Source organism: Myzus persicae, unplaced genomic scaffold, assembly GCF_001856785.1.
Source record: "Myzus persicae strain clone G006 unplaced genomic scaffold, MPER_G0061.0, whole genome shotgun sequence".
Classification (NCBI taxonomy): domain Eukaryota; kingdom Metazoa; phylum Arthropoda; class Insecta; order Hemiptera; family Aphididae; genus Myzus; species Myzus persicae.
Genome location: NW_019100647.1, coordinates 129,950 through 152,292, shown reverse-complemented (window position 1 = coordinate 152,292; position 22,343 = coordinate 129,950). Strand labels below are relative to the sequence as shown.

General features: G+C 25.9%; 1 protein-coding gene across 1 annotated transcript in view; it reads right to left on the bottom strand.

Annotated features, from left to right (window-relative positions):
- LOC111038738 (zwei Ig domain protein zig-8-like) overlaps nucleotides 1-22,343 on the bottom strand; it is a 244,701-nt gene that overhangs the window by 164,358 nt on the left and 58,000 nt on the right. Inside the window, exon 3 of the mRNA XM_022321969.1 lies at nucleotides 14,290-14,370. Within this exon, the coding sequence (XP_022177661.1) occupies nucleotides 14,290-14,370 (81 nt within the window). The remainder of the gene's footprint in view (nucleotides 1-14,289; nucleotides 14,371-22,343) is intronic.

The following is a 22,343-nucleotide window of genomic DNA, read 5'->3' as shown; positions in this document are numbered from 1 at the left end:
AACAAAGATTTATTCAGTGTTGTCAAAAAAAAAACGGTTGTGTATTTTTTACAATTTGTGTTTACTAGTTATTATCAAAGAATCCCTCCCAAAAACCTTATTTATACATTTATGTATAAATATATTTTTTTTTTGTTTACTAAACATCCATTAATGTCAATGAAAATTATAGTTCAAACATGATAAAACTAATATATTATTTATAAACATTTAAATATTATGTATAAGCAACAATATTGATCATTGTATTGAGTTTACTACTGCTTAGATGTTTCATAATTAAATATTACTTTCTGTTGGTAACGTTTTTATTTAATATATTTTAATTTGATGAATTTTAATAATTAATTATAGATAAATATAATATATATATATATATATTGTTTTCTTTAACTTACACACCCATTTTCAAAAGTTGTTCCTACAATATTTTTTTGACATCCAATGTTAATATTTCTTATATACAAAGTTTTGAGTTCTTGTACATATAACGAGTATAAGGAAAATACCGATCTGTGTATTATTTGATCTCGGAGAGAGGCTTAATAGTTATTTGGGTGAAAAACTTATATCCAATGTTATCGTTTTAAACTTGAAAATGACAATGAATTATAGTGAACAAAACTATAATTCTGAGAAAGCAGATTTACTGATCAATAAATCACTATTATATGTTAAACAACTTAAAAAAATGAAAAAATATTGACTTTTAGATTTTTAAAATTTATAGAAATTGTTAAAAAGTATGTCATTTACAATGCATAATATACAAGATTACACAAATAAAGATTGATCAGTCAGGATTTTATATTAATTCAAATAGTTTTTATATGTAACATAATATATATATTTAGATTATTTACGGATTGAGCAATATTTTAACTACATGATTATTATTTTTTTTTTGATATGTGCTATTCTGTTTTCATTTTTCTTTTGTCTTTAATGCTGAGTGTGGGGGAGCATCAATTAAATATATGAAACACTATTTAAAGCAGTTAAATAGGTATATTAAATATACTGCCATTGTTATAGAGCAGTGGTGACCAAGCCACTGTCCGAGGGTGAGCTACATGTAGCTCGTTACAAATTTTTAAAATAAACCAAAGTATTCAAAAAATAACTAAAATTTAGAATCATTTTTTTTTGATCAAATAATTATTTTTAATGTTTAATTTTCTTTTTCATACAACATCATATCATACATTACCTAAATGATTTGTTATCCTTAATATTTGATCGGTCTTTTTAACAGTGAACTATATACATAAGTAATATAAAAGTCATGTGCATTACTCAATCACGGTATCACAATATTTAGTTTTTTTTTATTTTTCCATGACATCAGTACTAATATAAATATTAGTTTTTCATTTATGTAATGTCAATAATAACTGTATTCTAGTTTGAACTTTTATGAAATCCCAAATATTTAAGATCATAGAAAAGATTTTCAATTCTTTGAATATTGGTCCATACAATAATGGGTATATTATTGTTATTTTTTATAGATATGACATAAATTATAAAGCTGTTTCTTTCATTTCAAATTAACTTTTGTACTGTCAGCGTATGGTTGAACAGATATTATAATAAATTATGACGAATACAATTTTAATTTATTCCAAATTTATTTCATTGAAAAACTAAAATGTAATAAAATAATGAAGAATTTTAATTTTTAAGTCTACTATTATAGTTTGTAATACACTATATTATCCTCAATAATTTGGATCGTAAGCAATTTTAACTGAATTGTTTCTTTTCGTTTATTATTTAATAGTATGTGTGTCTATGTATCTTCTTTGCAAGATAACTTATTTTATTTTTATATTTTGATTCATCACGTTTCATTTGTCCTATTTGACTTATTGACGGAAGTGCTCCATATATATTTATTTTTTACACAATTCTATTTGGACGAAGTTAACCTGATAACTTACTATTCCATGTTTTACTAGCAGGCCATGGTAAATCGAATAAAGTGTATAAGAGGGATTTATGTCAATTTCACAACGTCTTAAGACCTCCCATATTATACGTGAAAAAAATAGTTAGGGTCGTTTGATATTTTGTGGTTTATGGACCTTGGGATATTTTACGGGAATCTCATTGGTATTTTTGAGGGGATTGAAATCTAAAAATCGTTATATATTTATCTCATAAGAAAATGGGCAATAACCAATGAAACTTATTATCAATATAGTACGTCATGTTATTTAAAATTACTTGGATAAATTATAATATAAAAAGTATATTTCAAAATTGATCACTTTCTAATGTTGTTCAACTTCAATCAAGCATTTTTACACAAAATTCTTCATACCATTATTTTTTTAATGTGGTTTATGAGTTTTCTTAAAATTCTATTTTTTCGAATTCTATACTAATCAAAAATTATTGAAAATCTAAAAAAAAAAATAATAACTAAGAACTGTTACATTTGGCCTTTGAAATTATCAATAGGTATCATACATTCATAATTATTTAAAATTGTAAAATAATTTTATAATCAACAATTTCTGGTCCAACGATCACAAAATCGTGTTTAGTTATATTCCAAATCAACTATTTATAATTTACAGCTATTTAATTACTACACTGAAAAATATGTAAAATTATAAATTGATCCTAAATTATCCAACTAAAACGGAAGAAAAAATACTAACAAATTAATAACATATTTATAAAACATTCTGGTCGAGCAATTTAGATATGATTATTTTATCTTCAAGATAAATGCATGTGCACGAATTTTAAGCAATAATTAGGTATAAAAAAAAGTTAAAATATGGAAGTTTGGATTAAATATATTTTTCTATAAATAATGGATGTCATATTATTAAGTTTGTATTTTATATGTTTTGTTTTATATAAATTTCTAATAATTATTAAGCTTCCAATCAATGTAAATTCTTAAATTTAATTATAATACTATTTCACAATCATACACATTTTTTATTTTTACAAGAAGTTCGCACATATGACAATCCCGAACAAAACTAAAGAATAGAAACCATGTATAAACATGTACTCAATTTAATCATTTTAAATCACAAATGTTTCACGAAGAGCAGTTTACTGGTTATATTACGAAAACTGTAAACATAATATCTAGGTACATGTTTCTTAATTAAATTAACAAACATTTTTGAAAATTATTTAATTCATGTGAAAAATATGTCTTAAGTCTTACACATAGATTGTATTTTCAATTTAATTAAGGTTAACCTACCTAAACTTTAAATTGTATGTTTCATTGTTTTTATAAATATTAAAAAATATGGTTTTTTTTTTTATCGTTTATTTAAATATACACAATCTGTAAATGTTGTTTTACAATAAGTGCATGTGATGGAGGTGACATGGCTTGAGTGGCTAGAGATAAGAAGCCGCCCATCGGAGGCACTTAAGGTTAGGATTTTAGGCTAGGATTTTAATTTGCTAGTAAGAGTTGGTGGGATTACAAAATTGAGGGGAGGTAGAGGTATAAACAATTTTAGATTAGTAGGTCACGACACCAGGTACGTTTTAGACGCCTTCTGGGGTCACCAGGAATAGCGTTGGTAGATAGCTCGGAAATCAGGGGATTACGATGGCTGTGGAACTTGGGGTGTATGCGTTTGTAGAAAGTTTTTGCGACGTTTTGGACTGTTGGAATGGCTAGATTTTTATGTAGAGTGTCGTTGGAAAAAAATATGGTTAAATTAGTTAAATTACCTACCTACTTACAAGATGCGAATGAAACCATACAAGTTACTCATTTAAATTTTCAATGTGCTAAGACCCTTAAGATATACGAGTAATTCATTTTCGATTTATTCTTATCAGGAACGTAAATAAAATAAATATTTCTCAATCTATAAATTTAAGGTATAAATTGAAAAAAAATTATAACTAGCTTTAAGTAAAATAATATTTCAAATCAATTACTCGAAAATTTACTATTTTACGTACCATACTCAATTTATGACATTGCATTTTACACTTGTACATTTAATACATTTAAAAAAAAAAACTATCTCTATAGAAATCATGAAATAGTGAATAATAAAATCTTGTATTTAAGTAATTTGTTTCTCATAATCTTCTTATTTTATTCTATGCAAAACTATTAGATATATATAAATTAATTATAATAAATTTAAAAAAATACCAAAACAAAGAAGGACTGATAGGTAACTGCTCTTCTATAAAGTAAGTGTTAAGTGTACCTCGTGTGCCTCTGCAATGTATGAGTTAATTGATAGAATTTTTAATGATAAACCATTGCATACGAAAAACGATTCTGAGCAAAGACAGCTTGTCAACCTAAATATTACTTAGTATATATTTGTACAGTATATATTTTATATTATAACTACAGACGTTTATATTATTATTAATGATACGTTAGGTCGAATTGATATTTGCCAGAAATGTGTATTACATTATTACAATTTAGAATAAAATCTAGTCAAAAAACTTGAAAGTTTAGTACAAAGTACCTTATAAGTAGTTCATACTGATATAGAACAATCTAAAACATATTTTAACACCAATATATTTATTAATTTAAAATATAATCATGAACGTTTAGTAAAAATGTTAGTCAAAATGTATCATGTGAATTGAAATCATCGATGCCAAATGTAATTTTTTTTTTTAAATATGACGTTTTGAATCAATTCAAAATTTAAAAAAACTATATTGAAGTACAAAAATAATAAACCTTTAAATTTGATAACATACATAAATAAAACAGATTTTTATCAATTTATAGTCATTTTTGTGACATTTATATTGCAACAATTAATACACAGAAGAAAATGACCTCACAAGAAAAATAAGTGTTACACCAATTGTAATGCATTTTTCATTAGTGCTCAGCCTATTACTAAATTTCATATTTATCTATATATATATATATATACTACGTAATACCTACTAACAATGGGTTTTACATTTTCTGATGACATTAATAAGCAATATTATTATAATATTATAACGGGACAATCGTGAATATTAATATTTTTACATGCATAATTAATAAGCTTGTAACTTGTTGTAGGATGCTTTAAATTGTTTTTTTATGTTGTTTGATATAACCATGGTTTAATTTCAAATATATTTTACATTATTATATGTTATTACAGTCTTGCCATAATATTGATTATCCACATTTTTATTTTTTTATAATCATGTATTTGAAATTGCTTCAATATCATTAGTTTCCGACTGTAATTTTTTTTTTCATATTTACTTATGAATTATTCATTCGTATATTTGGATATAATATTCTCCTAAAATTTAAATAAGTTATCAATATATTTAAAAACTAAAAAAGTTTTTAATTTTGAAATTCAAAATCAATGTTTAAAACGGTAAATAACTAAAATAAAGTATCTTGTATAAATCTTGCAGGGAAACAAAATCAAGGAAGTCACTTTTCTGTATAATTATAGATATCGATAGAACATCGTTATTTAGTAGGGTACTTTAACTTATGTGTTAATTTTGATATAATATGGTAAATCTTTGTATGCGAATGAGAATTCTGAGAGGGGACAGTCTGTATACTTTTAATGGTATTGTAGTACCTATATTCATTTATTTGTTTTATTTTATTGACCGAAACAAGAATACCTGACATCACTGAGTCTCTCACCTGTTGTCCCATCAAAGTATAAACCAAATATTACCAAAAACCAATTATATATATTATATTATTATAATTGTTATAAATTTATAATATTATAAATATTACTAGCTGTTATTCACACATGAATTAATAGTTAATATACAGACGTACCAAACGGTGTGAATGTGTCCATGGTATAAAAATTAGCTTGACATTTATCTAAATATTTTTAAAATATCACCGAAAAAAAAAAACAAAAAAATTCAAGTTTATTGTATGAATTTACTTTTCTTGAATAACAACAAAATAACTTATATAGATATGAGAAAAATAGTTATTTTACATTTAAAATGTTAGAATAGGTATTATAAGATATTGTAAAATCTATTTCCACTATTTTTTTTATTTTTTTAAGAACGGCGTATGAGATATTTTAAATATTCAACTCTTAGATACGTATTAAATTTAAACATATGAATAAAAATGCAAACAGATTTAATTTTAACTATAAAATATTTTACAATTTTTTTTAGATTTCGATATATCTTATCATACGTTGAAATACAATAAATTGTTCATAAATTAAATCGTGCAATGTGATTTTGATATTCTTAAGTTTCCATAAGTACCTATAAGTTATAACTTAAGTATATTATAGTCCCAGGTGTTTTTCTGAACATTAAAATATTTATCAAATATTATGTAGAAAAAAAAAACAAAAAAATTCTAAAATGCTTTATGTTTATAAATTGTACAATACTATACTAAATTACTAAATATTTTTAAAATTATAACTTCTCTAGATCATGGAATTTATTAATAAGGTTGTCATATATTATTTTTAAGCTTTAAATATTAAAATTGAACATTTTATAAAAAATGTATGTACCATTATTTCCATTTTTTTTTTTGTTTGTCCAAATTATTTTCAATAGAACCATGCATGTTTTTGCTTTTGACATCACATAGTAACTACAAGATTCAATTTTTCTACCTGAAACCACCCTCGGTTGTAGATAAACTTTTTTATTGTTCATAATGTGGTCGTCAGAAAAAAATAAAATGCAATACACATCACATCAGCATTACCCATGACAATACATTCATAGCTTAAAGCATAATCTAAAATGTTTCCGTCAAACCAAATATTTGTAGAAGGTATTATTTGATTGTGATCGATTAACGAGTTATCATAAAACAAGTTTGTTATCTATGACCTTACCAAACGTGATTGACGAGAAATGCGTGATAAGGAGTAGTTTTTTTTTTTTTTTTGAAATAAACCTCTTTTATAATGTAATATATCATTATTTTAACGCTCCACGGTCATAATGTTAAAAATAATAATGATTGTAAATATGGTACTACCACTATCCGTGGACGATACTATAGAACTCCGCGACGTATTAAGTATCAACAGTCATCGTATCAATGTATATAATGGATAGAATAAGTTTTTATTACAAAAAAGAGCAAAATACAAAGTCCAAAAGTTCTCTGCTATTATGAAACCCGGTCATGATAATCCCACTCTGAATTTAACTAAGAACGAGACACATCGCGTGTTTGGTGAGAAATTGTGTTTTGCAAGGTGCCTAGTTCTACCTTATTATTTTGTCTTTTTAATTTGTTTGCGTTTGTTTTTTATCTATACTTTCAGTAAGTTTTAATGTAAATGGATAAAATATAACGGACTTGATTACTAACGGAGTTTCATAAAATATTTAAGCTGATCGTTTTACAGTAAGATTTGATTATTATTGCTTCACACACAACTACATAATACACAACGATTGAACGATGTAAGGGTTTTGTGTATCTTAATGACATCTCCATGCCTATAATATTATGTTTTAAATGATTGTAACATTTTATAAAATAAATTGTGGAATATTGATTAAACAGTTATACCATAAAAATGCAAAGCTATCGAATGCGTTTAGTATGTGATTATTGTGTACACAAATACATGAAACATAATGTACAATGCACATGGTGACATAGAAAATCTGTAAAGAGTTTATATGAGTTTTGTTAAATCAAATTTGTTTTTGTAAAATGTACAACTGATGTTCCTCTATATTTTAATTTTTAATTTTGTAAAGCCAATAGGTATATTTTCTTTAAGACAATTCATTAACATAGTACAGGTATATAATTTGTTCACTTGAAATATTATTGTTTTTTTTTTCTTTTAGTTAGTTTGTCTAGTGTTATTAATGGGTAAAATTCAAGAGTAGGTCATTAATAATCCATTATATATGAGAGAGAAAAAATGAATTTATGATACGACCTTGGTGGTTTTTTTGGAACAACATTTTGCACTTTATTAACGTGCATAGGTACGGAAGTGGCAGTAATGATCAAAGAGTTAAAATTCCACAGAATTTAAATTAAAAATAAAATGCCATCCATTTACTTGCATTCTAATGGGGCTTATAGTTTTTTTCAACTATTTTTCTTGTGGTTTTTCCGATTTTTATTCTTTTTTTTTTATCTCATATATTGCCTATGGAACAATACGCCACCTCCTTTATGGTATAACCTTTATTTTCCTCGACCATTTATCATTGGTGTGACGGGCTTGAAATGAAAACGGTCCAAAAATAACGATACTCTTCTATTCCGGCTTGCATGTAAATTTATATACATGATGTATGTAAAAGAAAAAAAACATCTCGAGATTCAAGTTCTATAACAACAATCCAAGATTCAGCTGAATGTTTTTCAGCATAAACAAAATGTATTTGATCGAGGTGTGGTGTAAGGTCGGCTAAAATCCCTTTTTTTATGTTTATGTATCGAAGAAGGGACTAATACTTGTTGGCCAACAAAAATCCAAATCCGGCAGCCTTATATATTACCTTCAAAATATAAATGTTCTCAATACATAAGATGTGTACCTACTACCTACAACAATATGATGTTCTAACACATTTTTTCCTGAGTATAGTTCACAAACTACTATTTTGTTACGGAATCGAATAAAATATAAAGTTATACAGTCCGAAACTGTTTGAAACTATTTTGGCCTTTTTTTTATTAAATCTTTTGAAATTCTACTAAGACGAGGTTTCATAATGACAACTATAGTCTATAACATGTTTGTAAAAATTGCTTTGAGGATAAAATACTTCGTAAAATAGATTTGTGAAAAAAAGGCTCTTTATTATTTTACTAATAATAATAATTATTTCAAATGTTGTTCGGAGCACACAATAAACATTCTTATTTGATGGATGTTTGATGTCTTTTTTTCTTTAACCCAGGATTGTCTGAAAACAGAAACATTCAACTTTACGTATGAAAGTGACTTAGTAAGATGTTCGGCTACATATTATCGTAATAACAACAACAACAACAACAACAATAATAATAATATCACATAGTATTAATTTACGCACGTTTCACACATCTACTCTATAATGATATGTCAGGCCCACCAACCACGTAGATATATGATATTATTTATGTCGACGAACCGTTCGAACTTTTACAAACTTTTAATTTTAACTTTTTACGGGCGCGTAATAATTAACTAGACAATTCCATACGCGTTGAATATGCATAATAATTTATAACGTCGCCGCTGAAACAATGCCGTATAACAAGACAATTGACGGTGCGAAAAATCAATATAATATGGGGAGTCGTGTAGTGTCATACGGCGTATATTGTGTTATATGAACCACATAATATTATATTGTGTAATGTATGTACAGGGTGGAGGCAGTATCTCATATATTCACGTGGGTATGGTAATATATCTAATCAAATATATTTTGACTTGAATCATTTATAATATGATAATCGATCAAAACATCTACAGACCAAACATCCTAGTTTAAAAATGTAGAAAAACCTTTTTAAAAAAAACCACAAACATTTTAAAATGTCTTTATAAAATAGTAAAATAATATAAAGTTCAACATAATTTAAATTAATACGAAATAACACAATTACGTAGACAATAGATTACACTTATTTTCTAGAAACAATGAGCAATGGCTTTTTAAAAATTCGGAATTTCCTAACTGCGATCATTATATTTCTCTCAGTTATGTATTAATTTGTCTTCTATTTTATTTTTGATCAGTGGTGCTGTCCAATGGTACCAAGTTTGCAGTGTGCAATTTTTGTTTTAATATAGGTTTATTAAGATATGTATTTTTGTTTAAATGTTTTGGGTTATTTCCATTTTATTGACATCCAAATACCCAATTCGTTTACATTAAGGGTTTCAACCAAAATTACCACTTTTTAATGGTTTGTAAAAATGTGTAATTCTGCGATAACGATGATATAGTTTACCTGCATCTTTTAGTATTAATACAATTATATAACTATCAAAATTCGTGAACCCATCTGATTGTGAGGTATTATCACAAGATAACATAAAATCGAACACTGGTAACGTGCTACTGTGGTCAGAATATATAAGAAAAAACTATAGAAAATACATAATATAACTTAAAAATTTGATTTCATTCTGCCATTATGGAATGGTTTAAAATGAAGTCAGAAAAAGGCAGGACTTACAGGAATTAGTGAACAATACAATATTCTCAGAATAGATCAAAGACGAAGAGACAACAAATATGTAGTTATATTATGTCCAAACCACAAAATCATATTATATTTTTATTCTATATTAAATATTTGTTATGTACATAGATAAATTATTTTATTAAAATTAGGCGAATACTGGTTGTCTGCAAATTGGTTGTCGATAAACTGAATAATTTACGATATTTTGAAGTAAATTTGTTATATATACATACTTTTTAATTTTCATCATTTATCCGTTGACTGAAAAAAGATATAAGATAATATATTTCCAACTTGAAAATATTTCTATGTTTTTTATGACAACCTGAAATGATTAGATAATTAGTTTTATTAAAATGGTAATCACCAAACTAAATGTTGTGCATATATTTAAATTACAGTTTTAAAAATATAAACAATTATATTTGGGCGATTGCCCACATAAACTTTTTAATACATCTATAGTTAAATTAAATTTAGTAATCCAGAATAATAAGGTACCTATGTGTGTAGTTCTAAACTATCTATAATCTGTTTAAAATGCAACTGTGAATGATTATGTATTTTATTTTTATTGTTTGAACATTTTCATTTTCATTTTCAATTTCAATTTTGTTTGTTTTTTGAATGATTATTGGACGATTAGTTTGGATAGTAACTTTTTCAACCCTGTGTGTCTATTGCGCATATATATATATATATATGTACATTGTACAATGTATATACATAGATTATATAGTAGTATATACATTATACTTATAGTGGTAGGTATACGATATAATAGTGCCTCTGCGTTAAGCTCATATTGCGAAAAGTGAGAAAAAATATATAGGTACTACAATATTATAATAAATAATAATAAACAACGGTCCACCGTTTTCATTAATGTCAAATTTAATAGTATACCTACTCATCGTAGACATACCACTGCCCTATGTGCGGGGGTCCGTGTAACTTTGTCCGTGTACGACTACGTAAAGAGTGGGTGTAAAGTTTGTCGGTGTGAAAACTTTTGTCACGCGAACACGCGTGACGACGTGGCCGCAGAAAGCGAAATTAAATCATCGCCACACCTCGTTATAATATTATACTCAGCTCAAAAAATGCGCTTTTGGTTAAAATTCTATAAACTCCTCGGCCGGTCGTTTACGTGGCACTTAACGAAATTAAAATCCTTCGCCGGCCAACTCCAGTGGTGCGTTTACGGCTGCAACTTCGACAAATAATAATGTATAATAACTTTTAAATGTTTGTTGTAAAAATTATAGTTGATAAAACTATTTTGTAGTTATGAGTCATTAATACATTTAGGAGGACGTGTTAGTATAACATTTTAAACAAATTGTAATAATATTATCTTGAGGTGCTATAATTTACCATTTGTGTTAGTCATATTTCGCTATTATACTACAGATCAGTTTAATATACCCGTTGAATATTGTACTAAAGTTTATAGTTAGCAAAACTGTAAGATATTGTAAGTTGTTTCATTTTTAAACGGAGTTCGCGTGACTTGTTTTCGCGATCAGTCGTTCGTGTACCTCTCTAATCCAATTTACTATATAAGTAAATTGTGCTCTCTGTAACAAACTCACAAATCACAAATAATGCTCATTTCACATTTCACAGGGATTCATACGTGCTAGATTATATAATAATTTGTGGGTACCATATCTTAAGTTCTGTACTTAAGTGTGTTATTGTCACTCATGTACATGTACAAAATCATTAACCTATCATCTTCATTGTCAATTTTTGAAGATTATGTGGCTTGTGTTAATCTATATTACTGTAATTAAGTTTTTTTTTTATTAATCTTATGCTCGGAAACTTAGGTAGTTTTCAGGGGGTAGGGCAATTATTTTGAACACATAATTGAATATGTGTAGTGAGGATTTGTTACTAAAAATTCGAGGGTTGACCATCCGGGATCTAACACCACCAGCTGGTAGGTACACTCAAAGCGCGTATGCAATTGAATGTAGACACCGATGCAGACAAAGCTACAAGACATTACGTGTTATATTTGAACTCAGTGATGAACCATAACACACGAAAAACAATTTTGAATGGAGACGTGTTATCCCAGAATATCTTGTATACATAATCAAATATTTTGAAAAAAAATTATGAAAAAAGAAAATATCTCTTGACTATAAATAGCGTTATTTAAGGTAAACTTTTTTTTTGTTTAAGACAGAAAAATTCGCGGGAAATCTTTCATTAAAATTTTTGTTTTAGCTGTGGAAAGAAAAACTTTTATGAATTTACTGAACAATAACTTGAAAATGTTCAAGATTTTGACGAATTTTGTCAAAATTTGAACACTATTAAATGCATATAAAAAATTTAAAATCGTGCCAAGTATGTTGAACTTCCATTGAAGACCATATGAGGAACCTTTCATTAAATTAATAAGATTTTTTACTACAAGAAAAAGTTTTTATCGCTTATAATTTAAAAAAAAGTACAAAACTCAAATGATGTCTCAAGGACATGACATTTTTTTTCACTTTTTTATGTTTTTCCCTGTGGTGCTTTTCAAAAAATACCAACTAGATTTACTTTTATATTAAAAAAGGTGCTAATGTCGAAAATCGGAGCATTTTTACTACCACAAATGTTGATGACAGACACAATCACATCATTGTAAATATAATACAATCATCGCTCCACTCAAAATCTAAAAAATACATTTTTTTGGTTTAATATGTTTATGTGACAAGATCGGCTATGGTTTGCAATGGAATTCGCAGTTGAAAGTTTTGTAGGTAAATATTCTTATCGATTATTTAAAATTTCTCATCAGAGATGCGGATGTTAAAAACTATTTGTGGAAAATGATAAAAGTTGAACAGATTTATATAGCTATGACATAAATACTAATAATATACCTCAAGTGACAGTTATAATATAAAAATGTTACTTTGATGAATTAAATTAAGTAACTTTGCAGACAGTACAGTGTATATATTATCCATATAATGCTTGAGAGTTGAGGTCAAATGCATATATGATAGTGAATTTATATTTTTGGAGGTTCATCAACTAACTACTAACAATAAAGTATAGAAACATTTGAGTAAGTACTATCAATATTATTTACATTTCTAAATTTATATCAATAAGGCAATTTATTATTTACATGTAGGAATTATTAAAATTTCAGCTTCAGAACCATTTTGGTTCACTAAATACCTTGTCATTTATTTTATACAGGCTATTTCGTTCGTATATAATTATAGTTACATTATTTATAAGACTACATTATATGTATATAATTGTTCTTCGAAAAATAGTTGGAAGTATTTTTCATAAATGATTTATAGATAAAACGATACTATTTGTCTGTTTAATTGCGGAACACCATGTACTTTGCATACATTTAAACATCACCTCATAGTTAATTACCCATATACAATATCAGGCCTGATAATTATATTATCTTCAATATGATACGAAATCAAATATGAAAAATTGAGATATGATGCTAATGTAATAACTTTTGCCAAAATACTTCATTTATAGAGGCGCGTAGTGCACTGTCTCTGAAACAGCAATAATTTCAGTTGTTGTACAGTTTAATATCTTCTGCCCAGTAATAATTTTATTGTTATACGATTCGTATACAATTTATACGTGTTTATGACTTTAGATATTTTCAAATTAGATTCTGACAAAACTATAATAATTTTTTTTAAATAAAAAGTTTAGCTTAATATTGCATTATTCCCTGGATGAATATCAAAGCAACAAATTACAATTTGTGTTTATAATTATTTAAAAATTTATCAAACTATTTATTTTGATGAATATTTGTAAGCTTTTTATCATTTAAAAAAACTATTGTAGAATATATATTCATCTGGACCAATTACATTTTCTTATTTACTATTCACAATGTTAACATATCCGAACATGCATTCATACTGATAAAATACAATTTTTACATCATAGTTATAATTTTAAGTAGATACTTATACAATATTTAGGTAAAATAACCTTATAATAACTATGTTAATACTTAGTTTAATATTAATTTATTTCTGATATTTTAACATTAACTTGATATACTTATTTATTACAATATGTAGCGATAATAGTAACTATGCAATACTTACTCGGATCGAGTTGGTTCGTCATTCCCCCGCCGACCGATGCATGGCGACTGTGCCGTCTGTCTGAGGCCCATAAATCGGGAACTGAAAAAAATAAATCGAATAAACTCACGAGCCAAACTAAAATGATAATAATATATTATATTATTTGATACACGGAAGATTCGTACGTCGTATCGTGATATATAGACTTGTATGTTGTCGTAAATACGAAGTTCGTGCAATAACGCATTTCCGGATTCTCGTGATATTCAACATTTAAAACTTGTCTCGTGTGTATACAGCGAAAATGTAATAATATTATACAACGCATCAAAAACTGATTATATGTATAGGTTCTACCATTGTGCTACGTCGGTGTTTGGGTACTCCATTTACCCTATAAACGGTTCAGAAACGTGCGCCATTCACATGCTAACAATAATGAATTGATTTGTGTTTCACTATCGTCTTGTCAATAAACAATAATTATGACGTTTATAATGATGTCTAATTGCATGTACCTACTGTCACTTTGAACAAGCCTTTGAAATGGCCATTGATTTGTGTAATAATTTTCACTGAATTTATTTCAATGTATTCTATTTATACGCATGTGTTAAAAATATTTATAAAGCTGTTAAATTTTTGAAAAAGAAAATTCGCATTTTATTTAAATTATAAATTATCGGTATACAAGTACTATGAATAGTTTGAGACTTAAGAATTTAGTAAAATATGGTATAAGACTGTTTAATTGTGAACTGTGTCCAATTTAGAAAACAATTTATTATAGTTGTCATTATTGATATTGCACATTATAATTTATAATAATATTAAAGGTACTAAATATTATAATATTATGCCCGCTGTTTATACTTCTGAATATGCAATATTGGCGACACACGGAAGTGTAAAGCAGTATTTGGCATATTATATTATGGGAATCTTAAGTTATTTGTATATTTAAAAAATAGGTTGAACAATTTTAAGTTAGTTTTAAAATATTGTAATTGAGGTATATTTCCATCTGGTATACAATGTGCAAATCTGATATGGTACTATGCACTATTATGTTTCACACCTCCGAATGTAGCAGATACCGTGTAACGTGAAATGGCCAATATTTGTCAAAAGACAAATCAACTAATATTCAACTTCTTATTATTGTTTTCGTTTTATTTATTTATTAGGTACTCTTAAAAAAGTTTTAAACTTACCACTGATAATTAAAATACCAAAGTGGACAATTCTGTATTATATCGATTTAGGATTGGATTATTCGCAAAAATAGTTTTTAATTAATTTTTAAAATTTAAATTATGATGAAATTAATTGAATTTACAAAATAAAATATAATGACGATATTATTAATAAATTGTTTAAGGTATGTTTATATTTTGATTTAATGTGTCATTTCGGGTATTATTTGAACATTTTTATTTAAGCGATATTACTTATACAATATTCAATACATTTTCAAAACTATTGGTCGTAAATTCTTTTTATGAGCACTTAGAATTTAGAAAAACTTACTATAAACACCGTAGCAGACAGAATTTCGTTCAAGATTGTGTTTTGAACGCGATGGTTGTATCATTGTTTTGAAAAGTATAACAATAATATCAAACTGTATTATGCAGATTCGAGGAAAATATACTAGTTCCCTGTGCACAAATTATGAGTATCCTGATCATAGTTTTATTATTTAAGTATTTTAGTATCAAGTTAGTCAAAATGTTGATAAATAAACAAAACTATGATGCAAAACCTTCACATGTATTATTCGTCAAATGAATAAACTTAATAGGTTCGTCGAGAAATCAATGAACTAATATAATATACATGATCTAAACATTATAATGACACATGTTTATAATAATGCATATTCTATCTTGTAGTTTTTATCATTAAAAAATGTAATATCTTTCATAATATTATTTAATAAAAGTATGTTTATGGAAAATACAATTACCTATAGGATCCTGTAAAATGTAACCTTATTGTATACTCTAATGTATAAATAAATGTACAAGCCTTTTTACTCGTGTAACCGTGACAAAAGAGACATAACATTATGACAATAATATGTATCATATTTTTCTTTTTTTTCTAAAAGTTTATCCTACAATACATTAATTGTAAAAGAATGTTGATATGGTTTTACTTTTATACCCTCTCATTTTAAATTGTTACTACAAAAATAATAATTAAGCTTTCCAAATTTGTAGTCTAGTGGTAAATCTGTAGTTATATCAATGTTTGAAGGTAAATAATTACTATCCAAACTGCTATCATATCTAATAACAATTAATAATTTTAAAAAGTATTGGTAATTTAAAATATACTAAATAAATCAATAATAACTAACCGTTTAATTACTTATATCATGTATAAATATATATTAGTTTTATGATTTTGTAAAGTAAAGTTCATTATTAATGCATGTAAATTATAAATTCAATATATTATACGAAATATTACATAGATACCTAACTGAAAATCATAAACACAACATTAATATTAACCTGGCATTCATGGCACACAGCTTAGGTGATGTATAAATAATATTTAATAAAATAAATCGTTTAGTTAATGGGTTTAGAGTTGGGCATCCCTCAACAACGTTTATTTCTCGTGTTAACTCTATTTCAATCAGGTCACATCAGTCATCAGAGTGCGTGTTATAGATGTAATGTCTGCATGAATATACATTTCAGTTAATATTTACCACCATCTACTAAAAACAATTTCAATGACAGGTATGTAAAATATTATAAGCCACAAACGTCAAATAATTCATATCGTTAGGTACTTGAATAATCAAATATATTTTGTAAAAATTCAAAAAACATAATATCAAACGATTCATTACATATCCAATATTGTTCACATAGTATGTAACCCAGATTTTTAGTGATATTTATTTTCATCTATTCTTTATAAGTACCTATCCAATTTTAATATTTGTTTTTTTTTTATAACTACCTATTATTTTTGTCTCATTATCAATGATTCCTTAATAGATAACCCTATTCTTAACTTCAATTTACACTTACAATGTTATGATACCGAGACAGTCATTCAGCGAGTAAGTAAGCTATTGTATAAAAAAAAATTTTTTTTTTAAATTCGATTGAAAAAAATGAACATTAATTTCATCTTAGACGTGTATTTTTCAAAAATTTCCCAATAGCTCTTTGTCTGGCTGGTTTGAATATTATACATACCTACCTGGCTACCTATCGCAAGGTTATTATTATTAACATAGGCACATTTTTTTCTGAAAATTAAAATTTCTTTCAATTAGTATACATTATTTTCCATTACTATTAACATATAGTAGAAATATTATAATTTCAATTAATCAGAAATTCAAAGTACATATAATGAGTATGTAATAATGATGTTAAATGTATTGAGTCAAAATAATAGGTGGCATATTCATAAATAGTAGTGCTTACATATTTTGTTAAGAATAATTCTAATTTAGTGTCCGCATATGCATAAAATGTATGTATAAAATCATTCAAGTATACTATATTATTTAACAGCTCAGTCTTAGTTAACAACTATACAGGGTGTTTCACCAATTACGCTCACTTCTTCAATAATGTAGTTATTCAAAATATAATTTAAAAATTGTTTAATATGTCTAAATTCTGTATTTTCTAATTTTAGATTCTTGAACTACTTAAGGAGTGTCTTGTACCGATACAATCTTCTGTTTTTTTAATAAAAACCCCTTCCCTATTGAAATTATTTACTTGATCATTTTTCTAAATTCTACGCACCAAAATCAAAATTTGAACAAATAATTTTTAAGTTACTTAACTCTGTGTACTGAGGATCAATTAATTATAAATGGTTATGTGGGCCTATAGTCAATTGTAACATGTTTGGAATATATGGAGGATAGGGTGATTTGAAATTTGTATTAAATATTAATAATGCTTAATACATTTATATCATTTTCCAAAATGGTGAGAGTATAATAAATATTAGATCTAAATAACCAATATTACATCTATCTGATATTTTTATGAAACCATTTTTAAGGACTATTATCTTTAGTATAAACATTTTAATACCTTAGAAATAACTCATTCAAATTTTTAAATAAGTAAAGTACCTGCATCAAAGTGTTTAAACAAATTTTAACTCATCCAACAAATAATAATTTACAGCACGATTTTAAAAGCGATTTCTCATTTGAAAAACAGAAGTTTGTATTACCACATGTCCCACATGGCACTCTTTAAGTAGTATGGATAAAAAAATCTTAAGAACGTTAAAATATGGTTTTTAAGTATATTTAAAAATTCCAAAAATCAGAATTCAATAAATTTATTATTGGACGAAAATGAGAGTGAGCTTGCTTAGTAAATTACTCTACGTACTGGTTTTTGAGTCAAGTAGATTGATTTCTGTTTATTGTATTCTGTAATTTATTTAAGTCATGATAATAGTACCACCCATGTTATCATTAATTGAGTCCTGTTCAAGCTATGACTGTTTATATAAGTAGGTACATTGGTAACCTTAAATTGAATGGAACGATTATTCGTTATTGGCAAAGTTGGCATTGTGGTCAAAAAAAAAAAAAAAATAATGAACTATGATTGAGAATAATTATAACCAACAATATAGAATGTTCACAGCACCACAATTGATATAACGTTTATTATTATACTCATGTTTTTGTTATTGCACAATGATGTATAAATGCGCCCATAAATCGCCGGACAGTTTGCTTGTTATTAAAACAAGCATATGCAATATGTGTTAAATATTATACGAGGATATAATATACGAGAATATATCGTATATTTCATTTGCAGAACTGTTTCCGAATTAAATTTAAATTTCTAATCCATTTGTTTAGATTCCAACAAATACGAACAAGCTAATCGTATTATTAAATATATAATGTACTAAATAACATTGTAATTATTGATTTAATTTAAGGCCAAAGGACGCATTATTTAATTCAGTGGACAAACATGTTTCATATGCGTGAGTACATGGCATAATATAAGTATGAGATTTATTGTCGAATAAAGATTAAAAAAAATTATGTTTCAATTAATACTTTAATACCTAATATAATGTATACCTAAGTGTAATAATAATAATAATAATAATAATAATAATAATAATAATAATACAATTCATACCAAAAATCTTGAATATATTTTAATAAATTTGACTTAAATATTGTGAAAAGTTAAGCTTTCTATAGGTATCAAATATTATTCATCTTTTTGTACAACAAATAACTTCAAAATTTTGAAGAAACTCATTATTTTTGCTTCAGAGATCGCAATTATATTTGCATACCAATTGAATGATCGAATATATGACACAGTTGATGTATTTTCCACACATACTTAGAAAATGTTACGTCATTTTAAGACTTTACTAGTTACGTAGATGTATATTTATTTTTGCATAATATATGTAAATCAATCACATAAATTATGAATAAATGTAAAACTTTTTTGGACTAAATATTGAAATTAACTTTCCAATGTGGCACATTATGAAGTTATTTCTTATAATTTTAATCACTAAAGCGATTATAGCTTTTATATTAAAAATCAGCAAAATTGTACCTATAACGTATAACTTTATTATTTGTGCAATACTAAATTTCTGGTAAGTGGTGGCTGAAAATTATGTAAAAAAAAATGGTCACCAAAATATAATAATTATAAATTAATGTAAATTCTATGATTAAACTACTATAATATTGTACAATGATACAGATTTTTTTGAACATATTTTTTATAATTTGGGTATTTTATCGTTGCATTGCTAACAAATGGATATTATATAAAATACAATTTTTAGTCCAACTGTTTGTATGTTGACAGCTGAATTTTGATATGACATCTTTTTTATGTCCATTCATGGAGAACCGATCATACTAATTTTTAGAGAAGATTTTAATTAAACTCTGATAGTTAATAGTTTGTCTAAGAATATGAATAGAATATCAGTCAGTATATTTATGACTATATATCTTTATGAAAAAAAATATTATTATTATTCTATTCAGTTGTTGATATTTCTTTTGTATTTAAGTTTTTGCATACCTTGTTAATTTTAATTAAGTTATGAGGGGAATTTATTGTTTTACTAATACATTTGTTCACTTAAAGGATACGGTGACGTATTAGACGAAAAATACTTATTCTAATTCTAACAATACCACGTAAAAGCAAGTATTAGGTAGGTATATATACGAATGAATGTCGAAGACAATTATTTTAATTTAGTCCTATGAGCTGTAATAAATGTGGCGTAAAAGTCGTAGACTAGAAGCCATGGAGCATTTTTTAAGGCTTAAAAATTTAAAAATGTACATCCACCAAAAGGATTTTGAAATTGTTTTCATCAAAAAATCCTCAATGATTCATTCTATAAATTTAATTTTAGATTAAAAAATAATTCCTTTAAGGTATATACTCAAAATATTATATAACTTTAAGATGTCTCTTTTATAACATAAAGTTCTACAAATAAAACTTTTTGTTCCCAATTTTATTTAAAAAAAAAACAAATGGCTAGCTTATTGATAAGACAATTTATAGTTATGATTCATATACAACTTTTGTTTCTGCTAACTTCTCAAATATCAGATTAAATAAATTGATTCCAGGACAAAAAAATGCAGAAAAATAATATTTAACCAAATCGCAAGAAAAAACGTTTTTGAAATTATTTGATATAGAACTCTTTGATTCTAATCACTCGAAGTATAAAAAATTGCTGAATACAACATTTACTATGGAAATAATTTTAAAAATGTGCCCTGGTAATTTGTTTGTAAAACATTGTAGATTTATAAAGTATTGTAAAATATGTAAAATATGTATATATTTAGTTTGAAATAAAATTGTGTGATGTATTATTAGAATTAGAATTTTAACTTAAGTTTGATTGTGTAAAAATAAATTAATATTTTTTTTTGTTCACAGAGTAGAATGTCGACAAGTGCACTAGAGTGGATATAATATTCCATGTATGTGTATAGGGCATGTAAATGCCTTAATACTCACACTAATATGATAATTAAAGATTAACACAATGATATGGAACACGGTTGAATGCGTATGAAGTTTCCTATAGGACATTCTTTACAACCTATGAATCTTTTGCAAATTCATTTCGTTTGTGTTTTCTTCTGTTTTATTTTTTTTTAGTTTATAGGAAACTGTTTAAAAACTAAAAGTATGAATGTGTTTTTTTATTCCATAAACCAAATTTCAAGTGTTTTGATTTTTTTCTAAAAATTCACCTTGACAAACAGTGTATGTGTGTCTTATAGGACTTCTCAAAATTAATTTATAAATTATTTATTTATTAAAGAATTAATTTAAAGACTTAAAGTTCTATTTTCAAACCCAGAGTTCATAAAAAAAATATGTGTGTCACACGTGAGACTTGAAAATATATTATCTAATTTTATCGAATGATTTTTTAGTGTATTAAATCTTTATGACTGTACTAAAAATATATTTTAAAAATGTTTTAATAAGGAAAATATATTTATTAGATGCCTAATACCATCCATCGAACATTCGAACAACACATGTGTATATTTCGCTTGAGTGCCCTTTTATTGTTTCCGATAACAGTTCAGTTATTGTGTCAACTAGCAGATAAAATAAATTAATTAATAAAAATAACTGTATAGTCTAATATATTATATAGTTTTTATATATAATTTATATCATTGAGATTATCGAAAAATCTATAGCTGAAAAGTTTCTTGCAAAAAAGCTATTTAATAATAACTCAATAACAGTCTCCATTTGACAAAACATCTACTTTTTCAAAATCATATTTGACCAAAACCCTTCACAGTGATAATTAAACAAATACAAATAAAACCAATTCGAACATTAAGCTCATTTCTCGTTCAACTTACTTGTCTAACACTCCTTCCCATTCCCGATGAAATTCTGAATCAACTATAGCAACAACAATGTCTCAGCTGCCGAGTCCACCAAGCCACCCATCAAATCTAAATTCACTACTGCCTTTTCTAACACTAATCAAACTATACCGAC